The sequence below is a fragment of the Zophobas morio genome, unplaced genomic scaffold (assembly GCF_036711695.1).
Source record: "Zophobas morio isolate AGI-343-1 ecotype UQ-CSIRO unplaced genomic scaffold, CSIRO_AGI_Zmor_V1 ptg000213l, whole genome shotgun sequence".
Classification (NCBI taxonomy): Eukaryota; Metazoa; Arthropoda; class Insecta; order Coleoptera; family Tenebrionidae; genus Zophobas; species Zophobas morio.
The window spans coordinates 184,067-196,628 of NW_026972317.1; the positions used below are offsets into that span (position 1 = coordinate 184,067).

Genomic DNA, 12,562 nt, shown 5'->3' on the forward strand with positions numbered 1-12,562 from the left:
ATCTACGGAGATGCCAGAACACCCAATTACTTTACAATATAGGGGTGTGTGATAAAATCGAAACTTCATATTTATCAACTTTCTTATTCTTGGATCATGTATTGCATGGGCTTGTAAGATTTAACCTTTATTTTCTACGGCCGATAAAAGGGTTTAATATATTACGCGTTCATTCCCCCTATTAGCTAGGCCTGTAACTAAACGTTGTAGGTGAGTATAGGAACTCTTTGACCTGTCTTCAAGTAACTTTTAAACATAGCAATGAGATAAAAGTTCATTCGACCAACTCTAGAAGCTTTCATTTTTACCCTCATAAAATTTGAGAAAAGTTACTTAACATAATGTTTACTCTTTCAAAATATTATTTCGATAAGCTTGAAATAAAATTAGCTATCGTACTTAAATAAGAAAAAGTAAAGATCTGTAATAAAATTTGACCTTTAAGAAAGTTAAATAATTGTGAATAAGTGGACGTACCGAAAGGTCTCACAAACTGTTAAAATAAAAGGACTTAACCAGGGTGTATATTAAAAGATAAATGTTGATCTTATCATGTTTGCAATATAGAAAAGAAAAGAGGAAGAAAAAATTAATAATGATAGCTACAAATTAGAAAAATTCCTTGAACGACGATAATATTTGTTTATCTAGATAGATATACAATTTTCTGTTTTAGTGAAAATGGATCCGCATTAGTCAAGTGAAAAAGATCTTTCCTGCAAAAATAGTTTTATAACGAATTAGATATCTTTGTAAGGGAAATAGAACGCAATTAATGCCTATTCAATAGAGGGTTTTACTTTCGATAAAGTTTCATGGAATTAAATATACAGCCAAGTTTTGGTAAAGAGTAACTCAATTTTTTCTGGAAAGAAGTAACTTAATAACATAATTGAGATGCTAAATAGCCTTTTTTTAATTTTAAATTGAGCTATAATGTACAAGTTATGAGGAGTTTTTGTATAAGATAAACTTTATTCAAATTATTACCAAAACATAAGGTTACTCTTTTCAAAGTTCTTGGTGTCGTTATTTATATTCTTTAGTTTTGAAAAGTTACTAGCTGTTAAATATACACCCATATAAATTAATGACTGTTACATAACCTTTGTTATTAAAGTATACAAAGTATACAATAAAACTATGTTTGCCGTTATTTTAGATGATAAAAGTTTTATTAATAAAAATATCAAAGAACTTCTCCTCCAACAAGTTACTATCAGGTAACACCGAAACCGTAATTATTATTAGTGGAGATGTGAGTGAAGGGGACAGTTGTTAAGTTTTATATTATATATTTATATTAAAGAGCAGGGCGCTGAAGTTCAGGAGTACCCCTTTGGAATAAGATAAAGCTAGTCTTCTGTGTTTCATTTTTATATTCTATCTATACCATCCTACGAGATAAGGATAAGTCAGCGAGAAAAAGGTTTTATGAACCTTTCTTGTAAAGATCAAGGACTTCAAGGCTGTCTAACACCATGCCTTTGCGGAAGAATTACGTATCCGCCAATATTGTAAAACGCGTCATTTATATGTCCACTGTAAATACAAAACTGACACAAGATTTAATGGTAGTTGAATTTATTTCCTTACTTAGCGCTAAGTCTTTAAAAAAAAAATCTTTACATCAACTTCCTATACAAGTCACCGCAAAATAATGCGGAAATTTTTTCATGCATATGAATACAGAAAAGTTAAAACGGAATCTCTGCATGCCTTAATTTTAACGCTGAAATTTATTATACCCATGTTTACCATAATTTTGCCGAATATAAAATATCTAAAGGCAACCATAACCTTTTAGAAGAGTTTGAAAGTAAGTTGTACGAGTTTAATCTTGTTTAAGTGTAACGCACTTGTTGCTTAAATTTATTGAGGCAGCTAGGCTAAATAATTTTTACTTTAAGGTCTAAAAAAATTACTTTCTATATGAGCTAATACGAAATAATTTTACAGCTCTAAATACCAGCACTAACACGTCGAAATGGAAATTGTTAAAGTAAATGTATATAAGGTTTTTTAGCCTATAAACTTTGTATAAAGCAGGTTTTTCGTCTGCTTTCATACTTAGTTTGGCTCTTTGGTGAAATACTTAATTGTATATAGTAGTTGCCCGTAGCTGTAGGCAAAAAGACATATTATCGACCAGTTAATTTTTTAAATTGTGCTAGTGAAGACACTTGTATAATAAAAAAAGAATTATCGGCGAAAATGTGGTTGGCCTTAAAGTTCAAATTCTTTAGTTTAAAAATGGTACAAACGGAAGATCTAACTTATAATACACGATGAGTTCATTTCAACCATATTACTTTTATTTTTTCAAGCCTTAGGCCAAAAACCAAAAATAAAAAAGTTTGTATGTTAAATTACATAACTTATACTTAGCACTCGGAAATGTAGTAAGAATTTTTTTTTACCTATGCTTGTCATATTAAAACATTAAAATTGTGTCTAGCGTCAAGGTATATTGAACTGTCAATTTTAGAGGCTTTATAGCTTAACTTTTGATTAAAAGTCGAAAGTTTCAAAAAAGGGATCACGTTTTCAGCAAAACATAACAGTAGTTACGGACGCTAAACTTGTGCCAAAAATGAGCGTGCTTTTTTAGATTTTTTGGTAATCTTTTCGGGAGCAACACCCATCTAATTCAACCATCTCTCAATGCTATCCGCTATAAGATTTTTAGACAAAAAGTAATATGTATGTTATTAAGCTGTAAACGGAGTACCAACCAGTTTTTTCTTCTTGTCAGGGTTTCTTATGTTCCTTTACTTCAAAAGGGCTACGAATCTTTACGCAAGCTGTTCTAAAAAGCTTAATCTCTTACAAAATTTAATCTTATGTCCAACCGCATAGCTATTTCGCATATTTTGTGTCTTTTCGTAGAGACCAGGTTTGTAAGGTGAATCTACTAAAGAATCCTTGGGGTAGTTAATCTCACCGGAAGATAAGTTAATGAGGACATTATGCTAGTATGGATATTACCTAAGATTCCTCTCACAGGAATGTTCTATTATAATAGGAGTATAAATTTGAATTATTAGATATTCATATCTTTATAAAAACATTTTGGGAAGTATACACAGCCTTGTAAATTTTGCTTGTTCTCTGAGTTTTAATTTTTTTTATTTGTATATAGACACCAAGATTTGAAGTGTGTAGTTAATCAGTGTGATCATATATCTTGCAGCCATATCCTGTTCAGTTCTTCCTTCATGGAAAGTCTAAAGTTTTAAGGATTTTGGAAAATTTTATTTTTGACTCTAACATAGGCAGCATTACAATAACGAGAGTCACACAAACCACTGGTCTTTTATTGATGCGCGAAACAATGGCGACATATTATTTGACTTTTACGGTTTTTTAATCTTTAAGTGAAAATTATACGATTCATTTAGTTTCTAAGATATTGCGCCCATAACTAATTAAAAAAAAAAGTACTTTATTGTTATAAAAACAATAAAACTAAAGAGAACTTAAAGGATTCATAACGGTTGCCACTCTTTTCAACTGTAGCCAAGCTGTTTAAGATCTTATTAAATCGTATTGATCTCATCCAGGCAGCAGTTAAACAATATAATAGAAAATCAGAACTTAATTTTTCTTTTTCACAAAAAAATTACGACTTTGTCTTAATAAAAGAGACGCACTTAAACCACTGAAATTTCATATTATACAATCTATAAATGGCATAGGATTAAAGATAGCTGGTATGGAATCCGCAATAATTAAAAAGCAATTCACTCATCCATTTTGGTAATTAAGGACACTATTGCGGTCATTGACAACCAATATGGTCAATGGGAGTTGCTTTGTTTTATTCTATAAATTATTGGAAAAAATTTTTTGGAAGGAGAATAATGCCATATGAAGCGGTTAGTATGTGCTAATATTTAAACTGCAGGAGCCCTCACTAAATTAGCAAAATGAAAGAAAATTTTACTGGTAAAAAGAGCAAGAAGCCATTTTTTTAAGATATCACATCCTAACAGAGATTATTCGGATCCGTAGGATTCCATGTCTTGGGCCCCAACTGTCTCGACTGTCAGTTTAGCTGAGATGGTAAACATACATTTTCAAAAGACTTCGGGTTTGAGACCAAAGTTATACTAAATGAACTTTCTTTTGATCAATTTTCTGTTAACCTTAGGTTCGCCTTCCTAAGTTTAGTTCCCCCAGATATTTAAAAATGTACAGAACTTGAGTGAACTATTGAACAAATATACAAATTGTGACACTGTATATATGGAATTTAGACTTAACACTCAGACACATCTTGGTAGAGTGTGCTAATATACGTTAATATACGGAAGAACCATTAGTGAAGAAGACCAGTATTTTAAGCTGTACTTTACTACCTTTTATCACAAAGAAGAAACAAAAAAAAAATTACCTATATGCAGATACCCTATATTAAGAAGTTGTTAAATTAACATAACTAAGAGTTAAAAAGTCAATTCTTTAGCTTGATCAGTTAACGGATATCACAGGACCCAAAACCGTAATGGCAAATTTTTTTGAAGTCAATTAGAAACAGATACCAATAGACGAGATTACCTTAATTGACTTGCGATGACCTCGCTTGTAGAAACCAAGAAAAAGCAGAGGTTTTCGCACAACATCTGGAGGTTTGTTGCTTTTTATATAAAGATTACCATAATAAATACCAAATTTAAGTCATTTATCCATCTAGTTATACAATACCACCCTTTTAAGCTTAGTGATACTAAAGGAATACAATGTTTTGTCGATTTTCTGAGTACTACACGGTACCTAAGCTTGAAGGAGCAACCACTTTATGTGATCCACAAATCGAGTCAAATCTTTACTCCCTATAACGGGTCCGCAACCTTCTCCAATTTTTTTTTAAATCTAATTCCTGGTAAACGCATCAGTAAACTTTATGACCCAAGTTGCGCAAATCTCTGTTTAGAGTCAACAACTTCAACCCCTTTTATCCTTCCCTTCTATGCCAGGGAAACCGCTGAGGTTTTTATTTGCCTAATTAAGTAATATAATTTTTAAGGGCACCTTTTACAGGCACCCTATATTAAACCGGATAATACATTGGCTTATAACAAAGTTTATTAAATCTTCTTAAATTGCTAGTCGAATTAATATGTAGGTTACGATGATAATACTGCATAATATCTTAAAACAGAGAAAGTTTTTTAATTTTTTAAAATTTATACTTATAAAGTTAAAACAGTAAAAGTAACTATTTGTACACTACTATTTTTTGCGCTATGGTTTCACACATACGCATTATAAATGGTAATAATTACAAAGAACGAAAGACCAGAAATTTTTTTAAAAATATCTGATATACTTATACTAACGTAGCTTTATGAGTATTATAAAGGTTTTGTATTCTCTTAACTTTTCTTTGTAAGGTGTTTAGAGCAATTTTAATATTCTGTAGCAATCTTAAAAGACTGAAAGAGAAAATATATATTTTTTTTGCATTGGTAATATATTACTGCTCTCTGTCTGAGCAGGTAAAGGAGGAAAATAATATAAACACCTCGAAAACGCTTTGACACGTTACTACAATTTTTGAGGGCAAGTTGCATTATGCAACCACCAAAGACCGAAAAAGAAGTGGCGTCGGTAGGAATTAAGTCCATGACCTTGAGTTTCGCGTCACAGCTCCTAAACGCTAAGCTTTGACAAGAACCCTCAATCCCAGTTTGCTGAAATTTAACATATTTAACCTGTAAAACCTCGTGACTACAAAGCTAAATTTGTTAAGGTTCCGAGTTATTTAGTGCAGGGTTATTTCATTGGAGGTCTAATATGGTTTTGGGCCGAGTTGTTACATGTCGTTCCATGCAAGGAGGAATTCTGAGACTGAGGGTGCTTATCGTTTACAATTTATTCGCATTAACTCTGGCTTGAATACGTATTCAAACTATGACGCTAGTTAGCTCAAGTAACCTAACAGTTGTTCTCTTTGCTGCAGGCGAAGGTTTTTCATGTTCATATTTTCTTATTAAGAAATTGGTGTTTTATTACAACAACCTTTACATTTTCTATTAATGCCCTTATACTCCTATATTTTTCTCCTTAGGACATAGAATGAGGAATTTAACAAAATTTTTACCAAAAGCCATGCTCCCTGTAGCTGGAAGGCCTTTGCTTTCGTATTCTTTGTTATCTCTAGTACAAGCGGGATTTCAAGGTTAAATAGATTTTTCGATTTAAAACTTAAATAACCTCCTTTCTTTCAAATTTCCCGCTAACTTATGTAGCTATGTAGTATTTAATTCCTTTTTTCAATTTACGTAGACCTTATCGTTATAATTCAAGAGGAAGATATTCAGCTAGCTTCCTACCTCCAAGCTTATGAAACCAGAGTAAATCTAACTGTTGTTACCATTGAAAGAGAAATCTCAACAATAGGAGCTTTGCTTAGAGTTTCAAACCTTATAACGGTGTTATTGTGTTTTTTATATATATAATTACGTGTATGTATTCTAAGTATTTAATTCAGGCACTTGGCGTAGTTTAACCTTTTTTTTAAACACTATAATTTTTTCTAAGGAGGGAGGGGGGACGTTTTTAATTATTTACAAGTTTTATGTATCTTGCCTACTTTTAATATGGTTATTGATGCTTTTGAATGTAGTGTATTTAAATCTTAAATTCTTCTACTTTAAGCCTTTTCAGGTCATTAATAAGCAGCTAAGTTTATGAAGCTATCATCGCTTTTTAATTTTTATACTAGATGATTATTAACTGTTGCTATTTATCAATAAATAAATATTGCAATTTTAGAGATATGTTAACACGGGTTTTAGTTTTTTAGTTTTATCAAGAAAGATTTGCTACTTGTGCATCTACAGATCCTTCTAGGTTATCATTCGACTGTAACAGCTTTTTTATTACATCTTGCCTTTTTTGTCTCTATTGAAGCTTTGTCTATACCGAAATCGGCACTATATGTTTTTTGCACTCTTTAGTAAGAAAATGTAAACATCTCTGAATTTTGTTCTTTTTTCGCGCCAAGTATTTTTATTGTCTTGCCATTGGTGCACCCTTGGTTTCTTCAGTGCGCTCGCTTATAGTTTTTCTTACTTTTTTTATTTCATCTTCTTCTGGCAGTTGTGGGAAGTTGTGAAATTGTGAACCATATAAACAACTTACAATTGAATTTTATATTATAAAACTGATCATTGAATTTTATAATATAAAACTAATCTTTTATATGCTCCACTTCTCCTTTACTCTTATTGCTTGTTCAACCTTTTTTTTTAGAAACAAAGTGCAACTGCAAAATTTAAAAGCTTTTAAGGTGGCAAAAGTTTTGTAGTTTCCACATCCTGTAAAGAATTTTTATAGCTTTAGAGGGGTTAAGTGTTTTACTGTTTTCAATACCACTCCGGCAAACTATATTAAAAGAGTGTTAAAGACTTGTCTACCTGGTATCCCTTATTTTTTAGTTTCTTCGATAAGTATGAGTGATGAAATATCTTGTTACACCGAAATAATTTGTTAAGTTATGCTCCTTTGTTAAAACTAATTAAATAGTTTCATAGACATATATGTTGGTAGGCGGTTTTTATTTTTTAAGTTTTCTTCTTTTAAACTTAAGCTTGTGAAGCCCATTGCCTTAACTCCTGTTGCTTTATAAAAAAATATACTCTTTACAATATTATAGTTTTGTTACCTTACATGTTCAAGAGGATTCAACTTTACTATTTTACGCTTTTTAGTGTTAGCGTTTTTGTATGTCACTCTGTTTTGTTTTTAGGGCGATTTTATTATAATGAGCTCTGATCTAATAAGCGATTGCAATTTTTCAAAGATTATTGATTTGCATATGATTAGCAATTCCAGTCTTACTATACTATTATCGGATCTTTCTCGAGAAGAACAAGAACTGCCTTACGAGAGAAGGGATAAAGGTATTTTTAGTGAATAGACTTTACTAAAGTTTACATGTCTCTATTAAATTCTTGGATTAAGTTAACTTTTTTTTTGTGCTTTAATAAATTTTTTATAGGAAAGTATTATAAGTGGCGAATTTTTACTTCAATTATCTTGAATTAAGTTTGTTTGTTTGCTTTGAGATAATTATTTAATAATTTTACTCAGCTGCAAGTGAGATTGTGGTTTATGACGAAGACACCAATCGACTTTTGGCTCTTATAAACGCTGCTGACATGAACAATAAATTTCGTTTGTCGAGAACTATATTGCGAAAGTTTACTTTTTTTAAAATATTCTATACTGATGTTCTTTAAATTAGTTTTTCAGGAGTGGAAAATATATTCATGTTAATTGTTTATTATGATATAATTATACTCTATGTTGTTGGTGTATTATTTATATGTAGAATTATCATAAGTAATTTTTTTCCTATAAAAAATTTTGTTTAGTTACTACATTTAGAGTAAAGTACAATGTTTACTTCTGTATATATATACTAACTATGGTTTCTCTCTAGTTTATTATTCTTACACAAAATAAGTAAACATTAATAATCTTGTTACGACCCCCAGTTTTTTATGGAAGCCTGGATAATATATTATTTAATTTTTTTGCGTCTTTTTACTATTTTTTAGGGTTAAATAATATTTTTCTTTTATAATAAACCTTAGAAGAAGCACAGCTGCTATAGTACTTTAATGTAAAATTTTCCTTAATTTATTCCCCACAGATATCCGAGACTTCGCTATACCACATGCTGGCAAGACTGCTACCTCTACGTCTGCAAGCACTGGATACTCTCTTTTTTAAAGGACTGGAACGCTATGGAAAGTGTGAAGTGGGAACTCCTTCCCCTGCTGGTCACCGCATTTTTGACCTACAGAAGTCCGATGTAGTGAACTCATGTTTGCTTCAGGTTCGGAAACAGTTCAAGCGCTCCCGCTACACAGCCGACAGCACACCAGGCAGTCTTTCATTTCAGCGTGCATAGCAATTTCTTTATTTACTTCTCTCTTTGGGTTTAGATGTATTTGACTATATTAAAGCTACCCGAAGCAGCACGGAGCTGACCGAAGGCGATCCTCTTCGCTGTTTCCTATACTTTTCGAGAGTTTATTCTCGCCGCGTGAACACTATTTGTCGTTATTTTGATGCCAACTTCCATGTTCGTCGCATAACTATTTGTTTGTCATACGAGGACTAGAGACTTTTTTATAAGATTAAGGAAACCAAATTTTCTTGTGAAATTGAACGATTCGGTAGCTCCAGTGATATAAGCAAGCGAACACAAGTTAAAAGCGATGTCATCATTGGCGAAGGCTGTAAAGTTGGGGACCGCTGTTCTATACGGAACACTGTTATAGGAAATCACTGTATTACAGAACTACCCCTCAATGCACACCATTCATTTTCTCTGTGCCTTTGAGCAGGCACAGTAGCCAATAACGTTAAGATCATGAACTCGGTTCTCATGGACCACGTGACCGTTGAAGCCCAGTGAGTTTATACATCCTATTAAGGTTTTTTTTATTGTTCTATACTAAAAGTTAATTTATATTTAGCTGTGTAATTCAAAACTCCATTATTTGCCACGACTCTTATGTAAACTCGAATTGTAAACTTTTAAACTGCCTTGTGGAGGCTTCCTGTACTGTTGAAAAAAACAGTATTTTTTATACCTACGTTTAAAATTAATTCCCCAACTCACTCTTTGTCTCCTCCAGCACTAATTAAAGATGAGTCTATAGTAAAGAAGACTTTTGCTTGTGAAGCTGAGGATGAATGGCCCTCTTTTGTATAGTGCGGTAAACTCCTTTTTACTAATAAAGGCATTTGACGATCGGCCCTCTAATTTTACTCTGCGTTACCCATCGGGTATTAAATACGTTCTCTATATGCCAAATTTCTGCGACTTCCTCTGAAAGTTAAAACTTGGAGAAAGAGTGTTAGCAAAACTCTTGTTGCCTACTTATGTATCCTAAAAAAGTAGCAGGCGTATGTATGCGCTACTTACATTGCCATATCTTTTTTTTTTCTTTACAAAAAGTGAGCCGGCTATGAAATTTTTAGTTGAGATAGCACTTACGAGTAATTAAACTAGCGATGACCTTTTACGTGATCACGAGTACAGTCAAATTCAAATAGTCTCAATACATATAAAGGAAAAACCTTTTGAGACTCCTTAAGCTTTAAAAGTATAGGCGCTTATTCTACTAAGTTTTATAAACACGGATAATTAAAAAGGTGTAAAAATTATAAAGTACAATTCTTTTGTTAATCAACAAAGTCCATTATGTTTTAGAGTTGTAGCGATAGTACTTATAGACACTACCGTTTACAACTGTTTTAGGTTCATAATTTTTTGCAAAATTTCTATACCGCCGTGCTGATTGAATTTATGGAACCTTTATATATAGAGGAGTTAAATTAAGATCTATTTAAAGTAGTTTGTATTATTGCTTTCTTACTTAAGTCTTTATCGCTTTTCAAAGGTTGGAGATTGAGTGAAACTTTAACGCAGGTGTCCCCGTTCAGGCTATAGTGTTTCAATCTTTATACAAAATTATTTTGATCACTCCAGTGGAGGTTTATTTTAACAATTGAGTAACTATAGAAGATAGCTAATATGGAGAACTTAAATCAAAAATTCGTAAGGATTCAATCGATAAAAAAAGTGAAGTAAAGTGCTTATTAAAAGCAAATCTTAGGCTGAAAGTTCAAGAATGTGGTGGCAGTAAAGCCTCAGTATACCGGATCAAAGCTCAATATGATCCAAATCATCCTTGCAATGAACCTTACGTCCAAAGAACTTAAAAACCGGGATGTGGATAGACTTGTATACGACGAGTGTCATCGGGTGCCAATCGAATTTGCACAGAAAAGTTCAAAATTCCTAGGAACAACATTTGGTAGAACAGTTTCAAGATTGACCGTATAAAGAGCACCCTATCCTACTGGTCTTTCTGCGAAAAAATAGTTAAATAAACCCTGTTTGATAAAAAGTGACAGGCGACTAAGATTTAAGTTTGCGTAAAAGTACAAAAAGTGGCCTTTTTTAACTGAAAAAATTAAATTTCTCGGACGAGGCAAGGTTTATCAATGTCATGCAAACGGTATTAGGTGGTGTTAGAAGCGATCCTGCGATAATCGAATACTTGACCACCAGGCGGTGCAAACGTATGAACGTGGAAAAGTATCGATTATGATTAGGTTCTTGTGTAACATCTAAGGGATTAAAAGTAGGAAAAAGTGACCGGAAGCATCATCGAAAACACAAACTGAGATATTGTAAAGAATGAACTATTTAAACATGCTATTGGCATGGCCTTGGATTTGATAAAATGGTTTTTTTGTCGCACAAATTTACAAGTCACCCTGCGTTAATCGGTGCGATCATAGCTATAATAACAATCGTTCCAAATTCTAGAATGGCCCCCACACTACTACTATTACCAAAAAATGTTTTTTTGATCCCTCTGATGTTTAATTAACTCCTTACTCAAAACCTATGTCATGCTCCCGAACTCAATAAAGTTTCTTCAAATATAGCTGGTCTTTGCTTTTATACAACTAAAGGTTTATTTTCGAGATTAGCTATTGTCTCCTGCTGTAAACATCTTTATCTTACATTTTCTTTAGATTCACTCGTTTAAATTCTTTGCTTTTTTTCATACATTTTTAGTATTATTAGTCAAATTATTGTAGGCAATGTAAGGTTTTTATTAAGCGGCGGTATTAATTTTTAAGAGCTAAATAATTTTTATCCTTAATAATCCAAATTAGTTCACTGGTTTTAAAAAGTAGTAAAGTAGAAGGTCTTCTAATACGTAGGGCAGTCTGTTATAACAATTTATATAGCGCCCAGGGCTTCATCTCATTCAACCTGCTGTTTTTAACACCTTTTTATGAAAGCCATTTTATACTCAAAATAGCCCTCTCTGCAACTCCTCTATCTTAATGCTGATTTACAGTGATTATGTGACGTTTCAGTATTGAGTTAATAATTAATTGTTATAATGTGAAGTACTGTTCTATTGATGTATTATCATATAAGCGTTAGTATGGCCTGTCCTGTCTTAGAGTAGTTATAAGCTTGCCTTTATGGAGAATACGATCGACCCCACCATATAACCTCGAACTATCATTAAAGCAAAGAAGTACTCGAAAGCTAACTTATTTATCTTTTTTTGGCAAAAAGTGGTTTTAACCCAAATAGGGTTTATAAAGTAAAATTTTGGCTGAGAGCAGAAAATAGAACATACACTGTTATAATAAAATATAAGAGTTTTTAAAGTTTTAAAATTGTTGATTAGACTACAATGTAACAAAAAAAAAATTGTGTTTATGTTGCAATACATCAATCATGCAACGGCACTAAAATTAAATTAATAATAAGACTTTTGATAATACAACTAGTGTGTGGTGTCAAGATTAACTAAAACCTCAAATTAGACGCCCCACTTTTGAATGCTGGCAAATGGTTTCAGATATATAACTCTGCATTGACTTTTCGATCTTTATGATATTCGAGCTTAGAGAGTAAGCGTAATTTTACTTCTAAGGACTTGATATAAGAAACTTAAAAAGTCTTCGGCGTGATAGCCATTAATTTTAGAATTCAAACTAT

At 32.1% G+C, this 12,562-nt stretch overlaps 1 protein-coding gene across 1 annotated transcript; it reads left to right on the forward strand.

Moving 5' to 3' along the window:
* Positions 1-5,826: 5,826 nt before the first annotated feature.
* Positions 5,827-9,736, forward strand: LOC135146097 (translation initiation factor eIF2B subunit gamma-like). The gene is made up of 12 exons (XM_064078240.1): positions 5,827-5,971; positions 6,074-6,184; positions 6,292-6,437; positions 7,757-7,910; positions 8,101-8,209; positions 8,666-8,795; positions 8,852-8,903; positions 8,961-9,100; positions 9,155-9,308; positions 9,366-9,432; positions 9,498-9,601; positions 9,660-9,736. Exons 1-12 carry the CDS (start codon positions 5,917-5,919, stop codon positions 9,734-9,736), a joined length of 1,299 nt encoding a protein of 432 aa, XP_063934310.1. The 5' UTR covers positions 5,827-5,916.
* Positions 9,737-12,562: the final 2,826 nt, after the last annotated feature.

Coding starts and splice junctions, on each gene's coding strand:
- LOC135146097 (XM_064078240.1), top strand. CDS start 5,917: ATGACGCTAGTTAGCTCAAGTAACCTAACAGTTGTTCTCTTTGCTGCA. Junction 8,796..8,851: donor GGGAACTCCTTCCCCTGCTG/GTCACCGCATTT, acceptor TGTTTGCTTCAG/GTTCGGAAACAGTTCAAGCG. Junction 9,602..9,659: donor CTGTACTGTTGAAAAAAACA/GTATTTTTTATA, acceptor TGTCTCCTCCAG/CACTAATTAAAGATGAGTCT.